This window comes from Phocoena sinus, chromosome 6 (assembly GCF_008692025.1).
Source record: "Phocoena sinus isolate mPhoSin1 chromosome 6, mPhoSin1.pri, whole genome shotgun sequence".
Classification (NCBI taxonomy): Eukaryota; Metazoa; Chordata; class Mammalia; order Artiodactyla; family Phocoenidae; genus Phocoena; species Phocoena sinus.
The window spans coordinates 96328476-96352735 of NC_045768.1; the positions used below are offsets into that span (position 1 = coordinate 96328476).

The following is a 24260-nucleotide window of genomic DNA, read 5'->3' on the forward strand; positions in this document are numbered from 1 at the left end:
ACCTATAGATTAAAGAATAGGCTTAAAACTATAGATTAAAGAAGTTGAGCAAAATTCTTGCAGGTAAACCCAAACAAATAAATGCCAATACAATTATAGTCAAACTTCTGAAAACTAATGACAAAGAAAAAAATCTTGAAATCAGCACAAGAAAAATGACACCTTACTTGTAAGAGAAAAGCAATTTGAGTGACAGTAGATTTCTCATAAACCATTAACAACAACAACAACAAAAAACAAGAAACCATTAACACCAGAAAAAAGTGTCCCAATGTATTTCAAATGCTGAAAAAAAAGACATAGCAACCAAGAATCCAAAACTAGCAAAAATATCCTTTAGGAATGAGGGGGAGAAGACATTCTCAGTTGAAAAAAAACTAAGAGACTCTGTCCCAAGCTGACTTCCTCTAAAGGAATGGCTAGAGAAAGCTCTCCACATAGAAAAAATAAATAAATAAAAGAATCTTAGATTATCAGGAAGGAAGAAAGAACACTGTAAAGAGTATGAACAAACACACTAGGCTTTTCTTCCCCTCTTGAGGTTTCTAAGTTATTCTGGATGGTTGAAATAAAAATTATAACACTCTCTGATGTGGTTCTCAAAGGGTTTACAGGAAATACTTAAAACAACTGTATTATAAATAAGGAGAGTAAGGGGATGTAAAGGAAGATAAAAGATTCTATAACTGAACTGGTAAAATAACACCTGTAGAATGTGATAACTTATGCATACATATAACATCATACTTAGAGCAATGACTAAAAATCTATACAAAGAGAAGCACTCAAAAACAAATAAAATAAATGAGATAAATAAAAACGGAACTCCAAAACTCATTCAATTAACCCTGAGAAAGGCAGGAAAAAGAGAAAAGAAAACAAAAAATAGAGAGAACAAATAAGAAACAAAAAATAAAAATTGGGAGATTTAAGATACCATATATCAATAATTACATTAAATGTAAATGGCTAAAATATACAATTTAAAGACAGGGAGTGGCAGATTGGATTAAACATGCTGTCTATAAGAAATTCACTTCAAATGTAATGAGATGGGTAGTAAGGGAATGTGTGTGTGTGTGTATACATGTAGTTATATATATATAGTTATATGCCATATATATGTATGTATGTTATATACAATAATATAGGTAGTAAGGGTATACATATATATTACATACAATAAACACACCATGCAAACATTCAAAAGGGAAAGCAGAGTGCCTATGTTAAAATCTGATAAAGTAGACTTTGGAACAAAGAAAATTACCAGAGACACAGAAGGATGTTATATAATGATAAAAAGAATCAACTAACCAAGAAAACTTATCCTAAATATGCACCAAATAACAGAGCTACAAAAGACACAAAAACTAATAAAAGTGAAACAAGAAATTGACAAATTACAACAACTGACAGAACTACCAAACAGAAAATCAGCAAGGATATAAAAGAACTCAATAACATCATCAACTAGAAAGATCTAATTGTCATTTATAGAACACTCCATTCAGCAGAATATTTTTTTTTCTATTTAATGATAATGACGAAAAAATTTTTTTTTCTCAAAAGGTAAATAAAGTTTCATATGTAAATTGCTTTTAGTCTCACTAAAACTTTTATATAAGTATACCTTAGGAAGTCGACATGTAAAACTAGCGCTCTCTCTTAGTGGATTAAAGAATAGAAGTGGCAAATGAATGTTCTGTATGTTTTTTTTGGTTTTTAATTTGCATATCAGTGACTTTTAAAAAATAATGTTCAGTGTAACATTTGATCATCGAATACTATAATATGAAAAACAGAAATGTATAAAGAAGGAAATTAATCACATGTGTCCTATCATGGAGTGATACCTTCTCACTGGCATCCTCACGTGGCCTTTTCTCTGCATTTACCAGAATATTCTTTTTTAAGTGACTATGGAACATATTCCAAGATAGATCACATCATGAGCCATAAAACAAACTGTAACAAATTAAAAATTTCCAAATGCCTGGAAACTAAACAACACACTTCTACATAACTCATGGGTCAAAGAGAAAGTCTAAAGAGAAATAAAATACAAAAATGAACTAAACAAAAATGAAAATAAACACATCAAAATTTGTGGAACACAACTATAGCAGTGATGACAGGGAAATTTACAGCACTACTACATTAGACATGAGGAAAAGTCTCAAATCAGTAATTGAAGTTCTCACCTCAAGAACCTAGACAGAGGTAACTAAACTGCAAATGAGCAGAAGGCAGGAAATAATACCAGAAATCAGTAGAAATGAAAACAAAAATACAATGTAGAAAAATCTATGAAACAAGGAGCTGATTCTTTGAAAAGATCAATAAAATTGACAAGTCTCTAGCAAAAATGACAAAAAAAGAGTAGACAGAAATTACCAGTTAGGAAGGAAACAGGGCTCTGCAGACATTAGAAGGAAAATAAGGGACTATCACAAACAATGCTACACACACAAATTTGACGATTTAGAAGAAATGGACCAACTCCTTGAAAAACACAAACTACCTCAACTCACTCAATATTTGAATAGCCTTACAAGTATTAAGGAAATTAAATTCATAGTTAAAATACTTCCAAAAAAACCCCCCCAAAACTCCAGGTCCAGCTGTTTTTACTGGAGAATTCTACCAAACATTTAAAGAACTAACAACAGTTTTATACAGTTTCTCCAGAATATAAGAGGGAACACTTTCAAATTGACTTTATGAAGTATTACCCTGATGCCAAGACCAAAGTCTAAAAACAGTAAGTATGGTAGCATCAGGGAAACACAGACTAAAACTACAATGAGATATCTGTACACACCTAACAGAATGGCTTAAAAAAAAAAAAAGTGACAACACCAAATGCTCCTGAGGATGTTGGAGAAACTAGATCACTTATACACTGTTGATGGAAATGTAAAATAATACAGCCACTCTGGAAAAGTTTAGCAATTTCTTAAAAAACTCAATGCACAATACTTTATGACCAGCAACTGCATTCCTTGGCATATATCCCAAAGAAATGAAAACTTATGTACACAGAAAAACCTATACAGGAATATTTACAGCACCTTTATTTGTAATAGCCCCAAACTAGAAACAACTCTGATATCCTTAATAGGTGAATGGTTCAACAAACTGTGGTGTATCCATACCATGGAATATGACTCAGCAATCAAAAGGCACAAACTCTTGATTCACATAACAACCCTGGAGAATCTCCAAATAATTAATGCTGAATGAGAAAAGCCAATCCTCAAATGTTTTACCTACTGTATGATTACATTTGTACAACAATCTTGAAATGATGAAATTATAGAAATGGAGAATAGATTAGTGGCTGCCAGGGGTTAAAGAGTGGGTAGAGTAGAAGGGATATGGGTGTGGCAACAAGAGGGATTATCTTGACTTCATCAATGTCAACAGCCCACTTTTGAAACTGTATTACACTTTTGCAAGAGGTGACCATTGGGGAAGACTGGGTAAAGGGCACATAAAAATCTCTGTATTATTTCTTACAAGTGTATGTGAATCCATGATTATCTCAATATAAAACATTTCATTAGAAAAGGGTACACAAAGTAACATAAAAAAGACAGTGACAAGGAAAGACTTACGTATATAAACAACCACTGTTCTGAGACCTACTGGCAAAGCATTATCACTGTTTACTACAAAAGAAAGAAAATAAAACATCGAACATAGAGTCTATGCCTAATGAATTTATCAAAAACAATTTATCAAATAATTTACTAAACACCATTTTTACCTCTAGCGTTCCTACTTTCAAATGAATTTCAGGTGGAATATTTAAAATTATGTATAAGGGAATAATTAAGTTGTCTAATGGCTCACTAGAAACTGAAGTTCTAAGACACCAGGCATAAGATTTGAAAGTGAGTTTAGACTAGGTTTCCTAGCAGTGAAAACCAAAAGGACAATATAGTATTTATTATCTGACAAAGGAAGCATACAAGTTCAACTGTAACTATAAACTTTTTCTGGACTTTAAACTCAAAAAGGAATTTATGGTGGGGGCTTGTATAAAGCGACATTGGCTGACACTGTATTGTAGTTGTCTGCAACTATGCTTTATTAAAAAACTAGAATCACTGTTTAAATCACTGGCTCTCAAATTTGTGATGAGTCTTTATTATTATTGATTTTTTAAACTATGTGCAAGAAATTAATAGAAACATTCATTTTCATGGTCACATTGGGAAACAATTCTACTCAGGCCCAGGCCATGTGCTGGAGTGCTCCCAGGTAACTGTCACAGGGCTGTGGGGAAGAATGGGACACAAGTGCGTTGAAAACCCCCAGGAAGAGCCAGTCCTGCAGCGTGTGCTTGAGCTTGTTGCACTACAGGTGCTCCGACAGGGAGTGAGAAGCAGCAGGATGGTACAGGGACTGAGGTAAGCCGGGCTCTGAAGTCCAGTCACTTGGACCCCTCTTCTGAGCTCCAGCCTCCATTCATTCTCTTACTGAAGGTATTTATTGAGTACCACTAAATGGCACATGCTATCCTAGGCAATGGGCTGGTATAAACTGTCGAATGTGCTATAAAAGAGTACAGTGAGTGTGAGGCAAGATGAGCCAAGAGCAGAGGGTACGGGTGCACATGAGCACACATGCCCACACCTACATATATAAGTTAAGGGAGGCTTGAGAACCTGATTTTGACAGGCATGTAAGTGCTACATGGTCATAGATTCACAGGGATATCAAACTCCTCTGGCTGTAAAATCTTCTCCACATGCAGCAAGGGGTCTTGACCTGGTCTGAGAGCTTGGGGAAGGCTTTCCTGCAGAGGTGGTATATGTGCAGGATGAGCAGAAATTAAGTAGGAGATGAGAGGAGGAACAATGTTCTAGGCATAGGGACTCAGGGTCTTAGCACGTGCAAAGGCCTTGAGAGGAAACTAGCACATAAGGCTGGTAAGGCTACACAGCATGACCACCTAAGGGAAAATGGTAGAAAATGGGTCTAAAACAGCAGTCTAGAATGTACAAGATCATAATAAGAACTTGGATATTTATTTTAGGAACAATGGAAGCTCTTAAATGGAGTGTCTGGACATGGTGTCAAAAAGGAAAAGAGGAAACAAAAGTCACTCTGAGACCTAAATTAAGAGAGTCATTTAATAGTCCAATCAAAAGATAACAGAGGCTCGGGCTAGTGGCAGGTGCTTCTGATGGGTATAACCAGCTGCCTGGGCTATGCCAGCCCTCACTCTACTCCTCTCTGCTCTTCCCCTCCACAGTAAAAAGCAACACCATACATCTAGTGCACATGTATGCAAGTGTGTAGATTTGTTCCTGGAAAGTTAAGGAAGTCTGCAACTCCTGACTTCTATATTCTTAACAAGCCATGAAGCAAGATCAGCAGAGACCAAGAGTCGCAGCAGGGGTGCTGAGAAGTGGAGTGACTTTATCAGGTAGTGTGAGTGACTATGTGGGTTATGACCATGGACTCACAAGGACACCACACTGTCACAGAGCTGCACAGGGAAAGCAGACGGCTGGCCCCCTCCTACATAAATTTGGCCTTCTCAACATCAATAAATAAAATCATAATGGCAGATAACAAAGCACCGACACCTTAAGGCATCCTTCCAGTGGAGGTCTCACTAATTCTGCAGAACTACTTGGCTGGGTGACTATATATTTCTTTAAAAAATGAAAAAAAAAAAAGTCAATGTTATTTTAGGCAGATGACCTCTAACAAAGGAATTCTCTAGGAGGGCCAATATTATTTCCAAAGGAATTCTGGTAAGAAATGTCAGTAAAGATTACTTACACAAACACAATGTCCCCTCTCTTAGAGTAAGCAGGAATAGCACTGGCTATGGTGGCAAACCCATATGAGTATATAATGGCTTCTTCTGTCTTCATAAATTTTGCCAGGCGGTCTTCCAAATCCAAGTGCACATCTAGTTCAAGAGTAAAAAGTTAAATGGTTAAACTATCTTATAATTCTTTTTCTTTGACTAAAGAATAAATAAAATAACATAAGCAGTTTAGTTGTTAATACTGTCTAAGATAATTCTGGGCCAAAACTATTTCTATACTCTGTGAACTGAATCAGCTACTCATTTGTCTATAAATACGTGACTGGGACAGCTCTGACTCTAGGTTTTGCTTTTATATCACTCTAGCAATAAGAATTCAAGGTCCAGTGACCTTGTCTGCTTTAACTTCCCTCAACCAAAAATGCCAAGACTTTACCAATGTAAGACATTAATTTATTAACACCTTTTTGCATTTTAGTAGAAGTGACCAAACCAGGCACTAAGACAACTGTCAACCAGCTTTTAAAAGGAAAAGAAAGAAAAAAGAAAAGTAGTTAAGTTAAAAAGAACCCCACATACTCTGCATCAAGGAATTTTTTCAGTTGTGGTGGTCACTCCTCTAACAGTTTGTGTCAGCACTTAGTTGTGGCACCTGCCATCACTCTGCAGGACTGAGTTTCTGTCTGAATTTCTTTTTAAGTGTACTGGTGAATTCAAACATATAGTACAAAGAGAAATACGGTCCTTTTATGGAAGCAGCTTAAGAAGAATGTTGATGTAATTATAGGGATAAATTGTAATTATTAAACTGGTATTTTTTTTTCTCTCTTACCTCATGGTTCCATATAGCCTTTCACCTTCCCAGGCTAAGCCAAGAGGCTTCACACCCTGGGATGGAGGGACCAAAGATGTCTAAAATAAATAGTGTACCAGCTGGCTGTGAACTGGAAAACTTCAAAGTGTCTGAAAATGAGGCATTACCCAAGAGAGAGAAAAATTTTTTAAACCTTCTTTAGTTCTTCTAACTACAGCAGGACCCAAGTTTGGAGAACAAGATCAGAGTTTTACCACATGCTCTGCGCAAAGAGAACTCAGAAGTTGATACAGGAAGGATGCAGCCAGGCCCCTCCAGCCTTGGAGCTTCATGGGAGAAACGAGGAACTCTGAGGAGTAAAGGCAGACTTTCAGAGCCGCGCCATGTCCACCGAGGGGAACTCAGAAGTGGAGGCAGTGGCAGGGGACCCAGACGTTCCCCAGTGAGGGGTGGTGGAGAGGGCCGATGGCCCGGCAGAGCCCTCCATCCCAGATGTCGAGGACCTGTGGCTGGGAGCCTCGCTCCAGAAGACCCCTTCAGCATCAGCCTTCCCTCCAAGTATGCCCCTCCCTACCAGAGACATTCCCAGTAAGAAGGGAGAGAGGGAAAAGACCTGAGGGACTGAGATATACAAAAGAAACAACTTAACCCAGCTGGATACAAGGCTGTCTGGACAGTGAGTGGACTAAATATTTCCAACAGAGACCTGGTTAGTTGTTAAGTGTGAGATTTCCACCAACTTCCAGGGAGGAACAAGTGAGTAAGGTCAGTTTATCAACAGGAACAAACAACTTTTTAGAACATTTGAATAAAGTGTCTAAAATCTGTAAACCCACTCACTGATTTATCAGAGGCAAGTTAATCTTATTGTGATGCTTTTTAACTAGTAAAAGACAAAATTAAGAATTATAAAAGATACAACTTCACAAAGGACTATATTTTAAAAAGGAGTTAAATGAGGGCTGTCCAACAATCTCATTCAATTGTTAATCAAACATTTAGTAAGTATCACATAAAAATACTCTGAGAAGCACTGGATCAAAGAGAAATATAGGGTTTCTGCCACTTGACAAAGTAAGACAGCTAAGAGAGGCATCTGGCAGCTGTCAATGGAGAACTCAGAGCCCAGAGGGCAGATACAAGGCTAAGCTGTGCCTTCAGTACCCTGGTCTGAAGCACTTGGGTCCCTTCTACACTCAGAACTGCAACACGTTCACAATGACTTCTGACTAAAGGCACACAGGTCCCTCGATTGTGAACCAAAGGCTGCTGGGGTGGGTGCCAGCTATTGAGTGAGAGATGAGAAGACACAGAGGGTCCGAACTAAATCTCAATTTGATGGCAAGAGAGGTATAGTGAGGAATTAGAAAATTTAGCAGCAATATCCAAATAATAAAATAAATTGAAGACACTTCATTTGTAGACTTCTTAAAGGATGATACAGAATTGTGAAAATGAACTATTTATCCCATTCCAATTTATCCCATCAAGTAATGATAAACAACTAGGCATGCTTCTTCCCATTTATAAGTTAAAATGTATACCAACATAGTTTATTACATAAAAAACACATGAAATACCACTTGATTTCTATTACCAATCAGGTATTCATTTTTATAGCAGTGACACTTTCATTAGATCAACATTAAATAAATATGAGATTTCACAATAACGTTTAGAAGAATGTATCCTGGTTGATCAAAATGGTACCAAAGGAGTGCTTAGCTCTTCAAGCATCAAATCTGTGACACCAACACCACCAAGTCTGAAGACCTGATCTTGCTCCTGACTGCCCGCCCTTCCACGAGATATGCTGCCAGGGAAATGTGGCAGGCAAAGTCTGGCAAGAACGAGGAAAGCAGCAAAGCACCAGAGAACCAGCTACCTCCATGCAGCTGAGCATGGGCGTGTCTCAGGCATGTCTTCCTTTCCTCTTTGTTAGTGCTCTCTGAGCACCCTGCCTACAGATACGTCCCCACCATTCTGTTGCCTCTCACTTCTGATGAGACAGGAGGGCAGGTCCCCCATAAGAGGCCTCCTTCAAATTATAATGCTGCCTCTAAACTGGGAATCATCTACCGCAAATCTCAACAATTTAGCTAGCAGATGGGCAACCCAAGCCACAGTGAATTGCTCTCATTCAATATCTACATTTTAAAAAGAAAAAACATGTTATGGATACAGACAAACTGTTTTTGCCAACTACAAAAAAGGATTTTAAATCATTCTGTAGCTCTAAATGACTCTCTTCACTGATTAGCAATAAAACAGTAAAACAATCTTGGCTTTGTTTTAGGGCTTTAGAGTTAGCTACCCAGTTGATAAAAATTATGTTAGTATTCTCATTATACATACTCATAGCCATTTTTATGTCATTGCCATAAAGTGGTAAGAAGAATCTCTCTACAATAAATCAATGACTTACTGGTTCTTGCCTAGTCCCAAAAGTTTAAAAAAGATGGGCCGTTCCTCCTCCTATCTAAAGACACTGGGTCTTAGGGGATGTCAGCTGTGCAAAGCAGGTTTTGTGACAGGTAAACACGGACAGTTGCATAACATCTTTTGATGTCTGACGGCTACTCTGCAATGAAGAAACTCTTAACCCAAAGGCGGGGGAGGCAGCAAACAGAAAAACTGCCAGGGCATGTTCTTTGACTTTGGATGCCTATCTTCTGTGTGTATGATCCATTTAAACAATTAGTGCCACAGATTTGCATGCGTCATTCTCTAATTCACTGCTAGGAACCAATATGGTAGGCAAGAGGCCACGGAGGAAGGTGACCAGAAAGCCTCTGTGTCTCCTCAGCACTTGCTGCCCTTTCTGGCACCTGCTCCCTCACCAGAATGTAAGAGACGGGAGGCAAGGCCAGGGCAGGATGCCCCACACCAAACACAAGGCCTGGCCATGGCAGTCATCACAGGGGGTTCAGGTCTGGGCTCCCTCATTGCCAGGTCTGAACCATGGACAGGCCCAAAACTGCTCTGAGCCTCTCAGTCCTTCCTCTGTCAAATGGTTAACAGTTCTACCTGCCTCAAAGGACTGTTAGGAGAACCACAAGAGAATGCTTATAAAACACTCAGAACAATGTCTGGCATGGAAAAAGCAACATGCTGGCGTTTGTTCAACTAACTCAATATTTGTAGAATAAAAATAAGGAATCTTTTTTTTTTTCAATGAGATTTAGGGAGATTGTCTTTCAGTATAGATTATAAATCTATAATAGGATTTTTACTTTCCTTGTCATCCTACTTTATCTGATTTTTTTTTTTTTTACATCTTTACTGGAGTATAATTCCTTTACAATGGTGTTAGTTTCTGCTTCATAACAAAGTGAATCAGTTATACATATACATATGTTCCCATATCTCTTCCCTCTTGCATCTCCCTCCCTCCCACCCTCCCTATCCCACCCCTCTAGGTGGTCACAAAACACCAAGCTGATCTCCCTGTGCTACGCGGGTGCTTCCCACTAGCAATCTATTTTACATTTGGTAGTGTATATATGTCCATGCCACTCTCTCGCTTTGTCACAGATTATCCTTCCCCCTCCCCATATCCTCAAGTCCATTCTCAAGTAGGTCTGTGTCTTTATTCCTGTCTTACCCCTAGGTTCTTCATGACATTTTTTTCCTTAAATTCCATACATGTTAGCATATGGTATTTGCCTTTCTCTTTCTGACTTACTTCACTCTGTATGACAGACTCTAGGTCCATCCACCTCATTACAAATAGCTCAATTTCGTTTCTTTTTATGGCTGAGTAACATTCCATTGTATATATGTGCCACATCTTCTTTATCCATTCATCCGATGATGAACACTTAGGTTGTTTCCATCTCCGAGCTATTGTAAATAGAGCTGCAATGAACAATTTGGTACATGACTCTTTTTGAATTATTTCTCAGGGTATATGCCCAGTAGTGATTATTTTCTCAGGGTATATGCCCAGTAGTGGGATTGCTGGGTCATATGGTAGTTCTATTTGTAGTTTTTGAAGGAACCTCCATACTGTTCTCCATAGTGGCTGTACCAATTCACATTCCCACCAGCAGTGCAAGAGTGTTCCCTTTTCTCCACACCCTCTCCAGCATTTACTGTTTCTAGATTTTTTGATGATGGCCATTCTGACTGGTGTGAGATGATATCTCATTGTAGTTCTGATTTGCATTTCTCTAATGATTAATAATGTTGAGCGCTCTTTCATGTGTTTGTTGGCAGTCTGTATATCTTCTTTGGAGAAATGTCTATTTAGGGGCTTCTGCCCATTTTTGGATTGGGTTGTTTGGTTTTTTGTCATTGAGCTGCATGAGCTGCCTATAAATTTTGGAGATTAATCCTTTGTCAGTTGCTTCATTTGCAAATATTTTCTCCCATTCTGATGGTTGTCTTTTGGTCTTGTTTATGGTTCCCTTTGCTGTGCAAAAGCTTTGAAGTTTCATTAGGTCCCATTTGTTTATTTTTGTTTTTATTTCCACTGCTCTAGGAGGTAGGTCAAAAAGGATCTTGCTGTGATTTATGTCATAGAGTGTTCTATGTTTTCCTCTAAGAGTTTGATAGTTTCTGGCCTTACATTTAGGTTTTTAATGCATTTTGAGCTTATTTTTGTGTATGGTGTTAGGGAGTGATCTAATCTCATACTTTTACATGTACCTGTCCAGTTTTCCCAGCACCACTTATTGAAGAGGCTGTCCTTTCTCCACTGTACGTTCCTGCCCCCTTTATCAAAGATAAGGTGACCATATGTGCATGGGTTTATCACTGCGCTTTCTATCCTGTTCCATTGATCTATCTTTCTGTTTTTGTGCCAGTACCATACTGTCTTGATTACTGTAGCTTTGTAGTATAGTCTGAAGTCAGGGAGCCTGATTCCTCCAGCTCCATTTTTGGTTCTCAAGATTGCTTTGGCTATTCGGGGTCTTTTGTATTTCCATAAAATTGTGAAATTTTTTGTTCTAGTTCTGTGAAAAATGCCATTGGTAGTTTGATAGGGATTGCATTGAATCTGTAGATTGCTTTGGGTAGTAGAGTCATTTTCACAATGTTGATTCTTCCAATCCAAGAACATGGTATATCTCTCCATCTATTTGTATCATCTTTAATTTTTTCAACAGTGTCTTATAATTTTCTGCATACAGTTCTCCTTAGATAGGTTTATTCCTAGATATTTTATCCTTTTTGTTGCAATTGTAAATGGGAATGTTTTCTTAATTTCACTTTCAGATTTTTCACCATTAGTGCATAGGAATGCCAGAGATTTCTGTGCATTAATTTTGTATCCTGCTACTTTACCAAATTCATTGATTAGCTCTAGTAGTTTTCTGGTAGCATCTTTAGGATTCTCTATGTATAGTATCATGTCATCTGCAAACAGTGACAGCTTTACTTCTTCTTTTGCGATTTGGATTCCTTTTATTTCCTTTTCTTCTCTGACTGCTGTGGCAAAAACTTCCAAAACTATGTTGAATAATAGTGGTGAGAGTGGCAACCTTGTCTTGTTCCTGGTCTTAGTGGAAATGGTTTCATTTTTTCACCATTGAGGACAATGTTGGCTGTGGGTTTGTCATATATGGCCTTTATTATGTTGAGGAAAGTTCCCTCTATGCCTACTTTCTGCAGGGTTTTTATCATAAATGGGTGTTGAATTTTGTCAAAAGCTTTCTCTGCATCTGTTGAGATGATTGTATTTTTTTTCTCCTTCAATTTGTTAATATGGTATATCACATTGATTGCTTTGCGTATACTGAAGAATCCTTGCATTCCTGGAATAAACCCCACTTGATCATGGTGTATGATCCTTTTAATGCTGTTGGATTCTGTTTGCTAGTGTTTTGTTGAGGATTTTTGCATCTATGTTCATCAGTGATATTGGCCTGTAGTTTTCTTTCTTTGTGACGTCTTTGTCCGGTTTTGGTATCAGGGTGATGGTGGCCTCATAGAATGAGTTTGGGAGTGTTCCTCCCTCTGCTATATTTTGGAAGAGTTTGAGAAGGATAGGTCTTAGCTCTTCTCTAAATGTTTGATAGAATTCACCTGTGAAGCCATCTGGTCCTGTGCTTTTGTTTGTTGGAAGATTTTTAATCACAGTCTCAATTTCAGTGCTTGTGACTGGTCTCTTCGTATTTTCTGTTTCTTCCTGATTCAGTCTTGGCAGGTTGTACATTTCTAAGAATTTGTCCATTTCTTCCAGGTTGTCCATTTTATTGGCATAGAGTTGCTTGTAGTACTCTCTCGTGATCTTTTGTATTTCTGTAGTGTCAGTTGTTCTCCTTTTTCGTTTCTAATTCTATTGATTTGAGTCTTCTCCATTTTTTTCTTGATGAGTCTGGCTAATGGTTTATCAATTTTGTTTATCTTCTCAAAGAGCCAGCTTTTAGTTTTATTGATCTTTGCTATCGTTTCCTTCATTTCTTTTTCATTTATTTCTGACCTGATCTTTATGATATCTTTCCTTCTGCTAACTTTGGGGTATTTTTGTTCTTCTTTCTCTAATTGCTTTAGGTGCAAGGTTAGGTTGTTTACTCAAGATGTTTCCTGTTTCTTAAGGTAGAATTGTATTGCTATAAACGTCCCTCTTAGAACTGCTTTTGCTGCATCCCATAGGTATTTTTTAATTTCCTCTTTGATTTCTTCAGTGATCACTTCGTTATTAAGTAGTGTACTGTTTAGCCTCCATGTGTTTGTATTTTTACAGATCTTTTCCTGTAATTGATATCTAGTCTCATAGCATTGTGGTTGGAAAAGATACTTGATACAATTTCAATTTTCTTAAATTTAGCAAGGCTTCATCTGTGACCCAAGATATGATCTATCCTGGAGAATGTTCCATGAGCACTTGAGAAAAATGTGTATTCTGTTGTTTTTGGATGGAATGTCCTATAAATATCAATTAAGTCCATCTTGTTTAATGTATCATTTAAAGCGTGTGTTTCCTTATTTATTTTCATCTTGGATCTGTCCATTGGTGAAAGTGGGGTGTTGAAGTCCCCTACTATGAATGTGTTACTTTCGATTTCCCCTTTCATGGCTGTTAGTATGTGCCTTATGTATTGAGGTGCTCCTATGTTGGGTGCATAAATATTTACAATTGTTATATCTTCTTCTTGGATCAATCCCTTGATCATTATGTAGTGTCCTTCTTTGTCTCTTCTAATATTCTTTGTTTTAAAGTCTATTTTGTCTGATATGAGAATTGCTACTCCAGCTTTCTTTTGGTTTACATTTGCATGGAATATCTTTTTCCATCCCCTTACTTTCAGTCTGTATGTGTCTCTAGGTCTGAAGTGGGTCTCTTGTAGACAGCATATACATGGGTCTTGTTTTTGTATCCATTCAGCCAATCTGTGTCTTTTGGTGGGAGCATTTAGTCCATTTACATTTAAGGTAATTATCGGTATGTATGTTCCTATTCCCATTTTCTTAATTGTTTTGGGTTCATTATTGTAAGTCTTTTCCTTCTCTTGTGTATCTTGCCTAGAGAAGTTCCTTTAGCATTTGTTGCAAAGCTGGTTTGGTGGTGCTGAACTCTCTCAGCTTTTGCTTGTCTGTAAAGGCTTTAATTTCTCCATCAAATCTGAATGAGATCCTTGCTGGGTAGAGTAATCTTGGTTGCAGGTTTTTCTCCTTCATCACTTTAAATATGTCCTGCCAGTCCCTTCTGCCTTGCAGAGTTTCTGCTGAAAGATCAGCTGTTAACCTTATGGGGATTCCCTTGTGTGTCACTTGTTGTTTTTCCCTTGCTGCTTTTAATATGTTTTCTTTATATTTAATTTTTGACAGTTTGATTAATATGTGTCTTGGCGTATTTTTCCTCGCATTTATCCTGTATGGGACTCTGTGCTTCCTGGACTTGATTAACTATTTCCTTTTCCATATTAGGGAAGTTTTCAACTATAATCCCTTCAAATATTTTCTCAGTCCCTTTCTTTTTCTCTCCTTCTTCTGGAACCCCTATAATTCAAATGTTGTGCGTTTAATGTTGGCCCAGAGGTCTCTGAGACTGTCCTCAGTTCTTTTCATTCTTTTTTCTTTATTCTGCTCTGCAGTAGTTATTTCCAGTATTTTATCTTCCAGGTCATTTATCCGTTCTTCTACCTCAGTTGTCCTGCTATTGATCCCATCTAGAGTATTTTTTTTTAAATAAATTTATTTATTTATTTTTGGCTGAATTGGGTCTTTGTTTCTGCGCATGGGCTTTCTCTAGTTGCAGCAAGCAGGGGCTACTCTTCATTGTGGTGTGAGGGCTTCTCATTGCTGTGGCTTTGTTGCGGAGCATGGGCTCTAGGTGTGCAGGCTTCAGTAGCTGTGGCTCGCAGGCTCTAGAGCACAGGCTCATGGCACACGGGTTTAATTACTCCGCGGCATGTGGGATCTTCCCAGACCTGGTCTCGAACCTGTGTCCCCGGCATTGGCAGGCGGATTTTTAACCACTGCGCCATCAGGGAAGCCCTAGAGTACTTTTAATTTCATTTATTGTGTTGTTCATCGTTGCTTGTTTCATCTTTAGTTCTTCTAGGTCCTTGTTAAATGTTTCTTGCATTTTTTCTATTCTATTCCCAAGATTTTGGATCATCTTTACTATCATTATTCTGAATTCCTTTTCAGTTAAACTGCCTATTTCCTCTTCATTTGTTAGGTCTGGTGCATTTTTATCTTGCTCCTTCATATGTTGTGTGTTCTTCTGTCTTCTCATTTTGCTTATTACTGTGTTTGGGGTCTCCTTTTTACAGACTGCAGGTTTGTAGTTCCCATTGTTTTTGGTGTCTATCCCCAGTTGCTAAGGTTTGTTCAGTGGGCTGTGTAGGCTTCCTGATGGAGGGGACTAGTGCCTGTGTTCTGGTGGATGAGGCTGCATCTTGTCTTTCTGGTGGGCAGGTCCACGTTTGGTGGTGTGTTTTGGGGTGTCTGTGGACTTATTATGATTTTAGGCAGTCTCTCTGCTAATGGGTGGGGCTGCGTTCCTGTCTTGCTAGCTGTTTGGCATAGGGTGTCCCGCACTGTAGCTTGCTGGCCGTTGAGTGAAGCTGGGTGCTGGTGTTGAGATGGAGATCTCTGGGCGATTTTTGCTGTTTGATATTATGTGGAGCTGGGAGGTCTCTTGTGGACCAGTGTGCTGAAGTTGGCTCTCCCACCTCAGAGGCACAGCACTGACTCCTGGCGGCAGCACCAAGAGCCTTTCATCCACACGGCTCAGAATAAAAGGGAGAAAAAGTAGAAAGAAAGAAGAAAGAAAGAATTAGTAGAAGTAGAAAGAAAGAAAGGAAGGAAGGAAAGAAAGAAATAAAGAAGATAAAATAAAATAAAGTTATTAAAATAAAAAATAATTATTAAGAACAAAAAAAAATTTTTTTTTAAAGAAAAAAAGAAAAAAACCCGGACGGATAGAACTCTAGGACAAATGGTGGAAGCTAAGCTATACAGACAAAATGTCACAAAGAAGCATACACATACACAGTCACAAAAAGAGGAAAAGGGGAAAAAATAATAAATCTTGCTCTCAAAGTCCACCTCCTCAATTTGGTATGATTCGTTGTCTATTCATGTATTCCATAGATGCAGGGTACATCAAGTTGACTGTGGAGCTTTAATCCACTGCTTCTGAGGCTGCTGGGAGAGATTTCCCTTTCTCTTCTTTGTTCTCAAAGCTCCCGGGACTGAGCTTTGGATTTGTCCCCACCTCTGCGTGTAGGTCACCAGAGGGCGTCAGTTCTTCACTCAGACAGGACGGGGTTAAAGGAGCAGCTGCTTCAGGGACTCTGGCTCACTCAGGCCTGGGGGAGGGAGGGGTATGGAGTGCGGAGTGAGCCTGTGGTGGCAAAGGCCGGCATGACATTGCGCCAGCCTGAGGCGTGCTGTGTGTTCTCCCGGGGAAGTTGTCCCTGGATCTTGGGACCCTGGCAGTGGCGAGCTGCACAGGCTCCCCAGAAGGGGGGTATGGATAGTGACTTGTGCTCACACATAGGCTTCTTGGTGGCGGCAGCAGCAGCCTTAGCGTCTCATGCCCGTCTCTGGGGTCTGCGCTTTTAGCCACGGCTCGCGCCCGTTTCTGGAGCTCCTTTAAGCAGCGCTCTTAATCCCCTCTCCTCATGCACCAGGAAACAAAGAGGGAAGAAAAAGTCTCTTGCCTCTTCGGCAGGTCCAGACTTTTCCCCGGACTCCCTCTCGGATAGCCGTGGTGCACTAACCCCCTGCAGGCTGTGTTCACGCCGCTAACTCCAGTCCTCTCCTTCCGCTCCGACTGAAGCCCGAGCCTCAGCTCCCATCCCCGCCTGCCCCGGAGGGTGAGCAGATAAGCCTCTCGGGCTGGTGAGTGCTGGCACCAATCCTCTGTGCGGGAATCTCTCCGCTTTGCCCTCTGCACCCCTGTTGCTGTGCTCTTCTCCGGGGCTCTGAAGCTTTCCCCCTCCAAAAAAAAGTAATCTTTTATAAGGAAAAAAGGTACGCTATCTGCTAATTACGTTATCCAAATCCTGGATATTAAAGGACTATCTTATATTAAAGCCACTTATTCAAGTTCATATTTATCAGAATAAAAGGAGGTATTATGGCCTTCTTGATTGTTTTTCAGAGGAAAGACTATAAAATACCCAACTTTAGAACAGTTTAAAAACAACCAACTATATTTTCTCTTAAAAATCTCCATATTTTTGTGTTACATACCTTTTTTTTTTTTTTTTGCAGTACACGGGTCTCTCACTGTTGTGGCCTCTCTCATTGCGGAGCACAGGCTCCAGACGCGCAGGCTCAGCGGCCATGGCTCACCCCCCCAGCCACTCCACGGCATGTGCGATTTTCCCAGAGCAGGGCACGAACCCATGTCCCCTGCACCGGCAGGTGGACTCTCAACCACTGCGCCACCAGGGAAGCCCTACAGACTTTTTTTAAATCCCTTGAGACTTGGACAATTTTCTTAAAAGTACAAATATCACCTATGTACTCATTAGAACATTAAAAACAGTGCTGAATGTTTTCCAGAATGTTTTCACATACAGTGTCTTATGTGATTCTTACCAAAATGTTCTAAGTTGTGCAACAGAGATGATTCCCTGCCTACACTGCGAAAACTACAATTCCATGACTGGTAGGAAGAAGTGGCAGATCTAGGAATTTTATGACCAAATGCCCTTCCTACTAAAACATGCATTCATGGTCCTGTAACAGAGAGAAAATATTTTTTAAAATAAACAAATGAACAATTGTTCACTATTGGCTCTAGAACACAATTATATGCCACTATCTCTCACCATGAAACTCTGCCACTAATTGTCTTTTGATTTAGTTTAAGACCAAAGAGTCAAGTAGGCATCACATATGCAAAGCAGATCCCAGGCACGGGGATAAACCACATGTAAATGAGATCTGAATGCATTACAAACAAAACAATCAGAGAGGTTCAACAAGAGAAACTATCAAAGTGCACAGGGACCCCATTAGCCTTAGAGGAAAGGAAGGCTCCACAACCTGATAAAATCACTTGATTGATTCTAAACTACACATTAAAACGATAAGATGAGAAGGTGGAAACACTTCTGATCCACACAGTCCTCACAAGACTATTTGAAGAACCTGCTGGGCCTTTAGGAGGCAGGAGAACATTTAGCCTAAGAAACTAGAAGAATTTTAATTCAACTGTCAATTTTCTTTTTCTGTGTTAATCATCTAGTACCATCTAATATGTTACTATGAAATAACAGAAAATGTTTTAATAAGGAAATTTACTTTTCCAATAAGTGATTTTCATTCACTATCTGAAAAGTTGAGAAAAGAGCTAAAAGACGGAGGATTTTCATCACTGAAAACAGATGCCTGAGTGATATTAGTACTTCCAGGAAAAGAAAAAGCCAAAATCGAAAGCAACCTATTGGTGGGCCTGGGAAAGAGACCCTAGCCTCACACACAAGCTACTAAGAGAGGAAAGGGAAGTTCACTTCTGCTTTAATGCTCAGTACAAAGGGCAAATATCTAAATATTTAGAATAATTTAATTATAGAGGGTATTTTACTTTATTATTTTATTTTTAAAATAAATTTATTTATTTATTTTTGGCTGCGTTGGGTCTTCATTGCTGTGTGCAGGCTTTCTCTAGTTGTGGCGAGTGGGAGCTACTCTTTGTTGCAGAGTACGGGCTCTAGGCATGCGGGCTTCAGTAGTCATGGCGCACAGGCTTAGTTGCTCCGTGGCATGTGGGATCTTCCTGGACCAGGGCTTGAACCTGTGTCCCCTGGATTGGCAGGTGGATTCTTAACCACTGTGCCACCAGGGAAGTCCCAAGGGTATTTTAGAGATTTAAAATATAGCCTTAGCTGACCTCAAGTATCTTCCTGAACTTATCTAACACTGAAATTTCAAGGTAATTTAATACAACTACAGTAATTGAAGTGATTAGTTCCAGAATAAGGAAAAACATAGAAAATACCCTGTTGGAAAACCAAGTAAAAATACATACGATATACACATAAAGAAAGGAAAAAAGATGATAAGCAAGCATGGGCAACTGTTGAAAAGGAACAAAACAAGTTTACAGGAAGGACAATGTACTCAGAAAACAATACACATTACTCCAAGCTGTAGGTTTGGTGTCTTATTACAAAAGCATCACACTGCAAATTAACCTTCAACCTTTGTCCAGATACCAGTCTGTTTGAACCTTCGACTACATTAGGATAAGGATGACACAGTGACCAATAATGTAGTTCACAGAGTAGCTAATACACAACTATGTGTTCATTATATTGACTCTGGTGGCCCATTCAGACACTTGAAAGATCAAATCCAATTTAAATTTAAAACGCACTTGAACAGCACACCACATGTATGTGGTATGCTACTATTTTTGTAAAACTGGGGGGAAAATGTATGGAAGTGGTTTGCACACACTGAAAAAAGCCTGGAAGAATGAACAAGAAACTACTGAGAGTAGCTGTCTTTTTTGGGGGTGGAATGGCAGTGGGGAGAAGACTTCACTATCTCTTTAAATCTTTGAGGTTTATATCTTGGATTGAATTATTGAATCAAGAAAATTAATTTAGAATGGATCAAGAGGGTTTTATGAAAAGTGAAATAAGTTGGACAGAGAAAGACAAATAGCATATGATCTCACTAATATATGGACTCTAAAAAACAAAACAAACAAACAAAATGAAAACAGACTCATAGATACACAGAACAAAGGGGTGGTTGCCAGAGGGAAAGGGGATCAGGGGTGGGGAAAATTAGGTGTAGGGGATTAAGAGGTACAAAGCTCCAGTTATAAAATAAATAAGCAATGGTGATGTAACATACAGCATAAGGAATATGGCCAAAAAAAATTGTAATAACTTTGGGGACAGACGCTTACTAGACTCCATGGTGATCATTTCATAATGTATGCATGTCAAATCACTATATACTAAACCTGAAACTAACGTAATATTGTACGTCAACTATATTTAAATTTAAAAAAATAATTTAAAAATCATTAAAGACCCCCCCCTCCAAGTTTGGAGGCACACAGCATCCTATTACACATATTTCAGGTGATCCAAATGAAAAACTGACTGGGCAATTAAAACAACATATTTCCATAGCTCTGGGAAAACTGGTCTTGAAGATTTGAAACTTTTTTTTCTCTAAATTTAGCAATAAATCTCTTATCAGTCTTCTCAGATTAACTCCTGAGCAAGAGCCAAGGCCACACATGCAAATAAGATCTACTAGAAAGAGAGGCTTTTAAGAAAGCAATTTCTTTACCCCACAAGCAGATCATGGAAAGAAAGTCTTGTTGATCAGATTACAACAAACAACTTTGTAAAAAAAATGCCTTTTTTAGTTTTCTACTTCTTATGAAGGAAATAACACCCTATCAATAAAAAGCAGGCAAACAAATCATGTTTGCACTAGGCTAGAGGAAAGAGGGAGCCTCTGATCTGAGCTCTTTTAAGTCTTTGATATTGCCATTAATATTGCAAATCAGAATACTTATTTTCTAGTTTTAGGGCTGAAATTAGTTAGCTATGTGACCATGAGGAAGTCACTTAACCTCTCTGAGCTTTCTGTTCTTCTTCTGAATAGCTGGGATGCTGGAATACAAGATTTTAAAGATCCTTTCCAACTGTAGGATTCTTGGACACTAACTCCCATCATCTGTTTCCAATAAAAATAATTTAACCACTAAATTAGCTAAGGGATAAAGAAAGGTGCTCCCTTAAATAAAAACATCTTAACTGTTAAAGTGAAAAAAACAAAGACCCAGAAATGAAAATGAGTAGAGAAGACAAAAGAGACTTCCCTGGCCCCACTGTCCCCACCCTCTGACATTTTGTAAACCAGAATGTTATTTCCAGTAATATACTCATTTGGAAAATTATTTAACAACATTTTTGAAATTTTCAGAAGCAAAGAACAATATACATTTAATAAAAAACCACCATAAAATTCCAGGGTCTTCTTTGATGACTCTGATTTAGGGAGTTCATCGTGTTTGAAATCACACTCTCATCCTAATATGTAGTTAGCCCATCTCCAGGTCATCCACACACAAGGAAATCAATGATCCTTTGTCTTCATTCCAGAAAGAAAAGGGCTACACAGTCTATGACTTCCCCCATCCCCCAAATCTGTTCTCACTTTCCTCCCGGCATGTGGTGGCTGCCCAGCTAGAGCAATTTTCCAGTCCCTCTGCTGGGAGACGTGACCTGGTTAATGTTCTCACCAACAGAATGTGGCCAGAATGATGAGCAACACCACCTGCCCACCTAAACAGGTACCAATGCCCTGCACTCCTGCTCCTCCATACTCATCACTTGGCTTCGGTCACACAGACAAAGATGGTGCCCTGAGGCCTAGAGCAACGAGACAGGGAAAATCTGGGTTCCTGCACGACTACAAAGAGCAGAGCCACTCACAACCGGATGCTTCCCCTTACAACTGTCATGCACGGCAAAAACAGTCTCCTCACACCATGTCTCCTGGGGCAAATGCAACAAGAGCTCAGGCTTCCCCCTACTGAGACAGTGTGCCTTAGATACCTATGACTCTTCTCCACAAGGGACAGTCAGCCCCAGACCAATGCATCTCCTACCAATGATTTCAAACACAAAATCTAGAAAGTTCACCAGCTTATTACCACAACTAATTAAGGATACCTTTTCCAAGGAGTTTTGAAATCAAACTGAATCTTAATTCTTGAAAGCAGTAGTCTGAAAAATATGACAGAAAACATACCAAATGTGCCATAAAATCCTCTAGGTCCACAAGTTCCCACACCATACTTCTTTAGAGATGCCAAAGCTGCTGCCTTTGTGAAAGTAAAAAAAAAAAAAATTAGACTGTAATAATATATCTTTAACAGTTTAAAAATGACATTTCCTATTCTTTAACCCACATAGCTCCCCAGTACCCTGGCTTTTCCTTTCTTAGTACTAAGACAATTCTAACAGGATATAAAGAAAAGAGGGATGGGAAGACTTAGGTATACGACTTAAAACATGGAAAAGTTGTATTAGCTTGATCATTAAAACCTGGTTAACTCAATGCATTCGTACTTTCTGGCATTTGTGGGCACAGGTGTTTCCTCAAAAAATGTTTACTGGCCCACAATCCCAACAGGAGATGAAGCAATTTCCTAGACACATCTCCAACTATTACCTGGGTCTGGTTCATATAGTTCTCTGGTTGTCACCCAACACTAAGCCACATTAGGACACTCTTGCCTCCCTTTGTTGAAAACTAGGTTACAGCTCTGTCACTAAAGAGTAAAGAGTAAGTACTTACACAGCCCCTTCTGATATTCTGCATTTGTCTCTTATTTTATGTCCAGATGCTTATGTCAGTCATGTTATCTGTCCACTTCAGCATATGCGCTACTTACCTTGAGCCTAGGGTTATCCAACAATCCAAGAAAATTGAATGAGGCAAAGTTTATACATTCTTTTCCATTCACCACAATGTTATGGCTTGGAGGGCTGGGGAAAGACAGGAGTGGTATACTTCAGCAGTCATTCTTGTTACAGGACACACATTATCAGCTGTCCAGAAGAGGGAAGGTGACAGGACACACAAGTGTTGTCATTCTACTCTATTTGCCTTCTGGCCTCCTAGCTCTCTTTTTATTCTTAAAAAGTAAAATTAGACAATAGTATATTAAAAATCAGATACTCGGTCATCAATTCTACTCTTAATAGGCCACCTCGTAGTACTTAAATAAAAAAAATTGAGCTAGAATTCCAAGATGAATGGCAAACCGTTGCTTTAGTTTTAAAACTCACTTAAGAAAGAAGCTGCTAAATAAAGTACCTGGAATGAGACAAACAGGGAGGAAATATAAAAAGGTCAAGATCAAAGGTATGAAGAGGCAGAGCAAGTAACAATCTTACAGTTAAGTGGTTTAAAAATACATGTTACTAGGACTTCCCCCATGGTCCAGTGGGTAAGACTGCGTTCGCAATGCAGGGGGCCCAGGTTTGATCCTTGGTGGGGAACTAGATCACACATGCACGCTGCAACTAAGAAGTCCGCATGCAGCAACTAAGACCCGGTGCAGCCAAAATAAATAACTATAAATAAATATTAAAAAAAATTACATGTTATCTACAGGAAGCCACCAAAAGAATAAGTGAGCTCTGTTCCCAATTTCTAAAGTTAATGCTGGAATACCGTTTAAAAGGAATCCCCCTCATCCCAAAAGGGGGGAAAACAGAGTGGCCAGTTACACAGGAGAAGCATGGATTGAGTTCAGCTGAGACAAGAAATGGGCTCTTGAGGAGACAACCTATTACATCTTCTGCTGACAAATACTCTAGCTTTAAGTCATGCTTCAAAAACACTGGCCAGGGCTTCCCTGGTGGTTCAGTGGTTCAGAATCTGCCTGCTAATGCAGGGGACAGGGGTTCGAGCCCTGGTCTGGCTCCACATGCCGCGGAGCAACTAGGCCCGTGAGCCACAACTACTGAGCCTGCACGTCTGGAGCCTGTGCTCCACAGCAAGAGAGGCCGCGATAGTGAGAGGCCTGCACACCACGATGAAGAGTGGCCCCAGCTTGCCACAACTAGAGAAAGCCCTCACACAGAAACGAAGACCCAACACAGCCAAAAATAAATAAATAAATAAACCAAAAAAAAAAAAAAAACAAAACAAAACACTGGCCAAACTATGGGACATGAGCTATTAAAGGGTTGTGAGATCAATTTACTTAGTCACAGCCAGCCTATTTCACCTAAAGTAAACCGTAAGAATAGAATGGAATGGAAATGCACCAACAGGGCCAGGGAAAGGACGGTGGCACATAACTGTTCTACACATGCATTGCTCTATGCACTGGGCTGCTCTGTAAAATGCACTGTGGTCAGAAAAGATTGGGAAACACCACTCTCACTGGTATGTTTTAACAGAACTGGTTTTCTATGAGAAAAATAACGAAAGATGCTGGGAAACCAGGGAAGGAAGAGAATGACTACTTGAAGTAAATTCACAAAAGCAGATGAACTCGTACAAGACTCGGTGAAAGAACATGGTTGTGGAGTCAGGCAGATCCCGTCAGTATTATGGCTACTGACCACTTCAGAAACTCAGAGATGTTACCTGGCCTGCATAAGCCTCAGTTTCATTTCTCAACTTGTCATTATAAGAGGTGTTCATTACATATTTTCCTTTTTTTTCCCTATTGCTTCAAGAGCTTCT

General features: G+C 39.2%; 1 protein-coding gene across 1 annotated transcript in view; it reads right to left on the minus strand.

The window, feature by feature from the left end:
- SPTLC1 (serine palmitoyltransferase long chain base subunit 1) overlaps positions 1 to 24260 on the minus strand; it is a 74047-nt gene that overhangs the window by 24832 nt on the left and 24955 nt on the right. The window contains exons 4-6 of the mRNA XM_032635690.1: positions 22453 to 22546; positions 21807 to 21879; positions 5803 to 5935 (exon numbers count right to left, since the gene is read on the minus strand). Of these exons, the coding sequence (XP_032491581.1) occupies positions 5803 to 5935; positions 21807 to 21879; positions 22453 to 22546 (300 nt within the window). The remainder of the gene's footprint in view (positions 1 to 5802; positions 5936 to 21806; positions 21880 to 22452; positions 22547 to 24260) is intronic.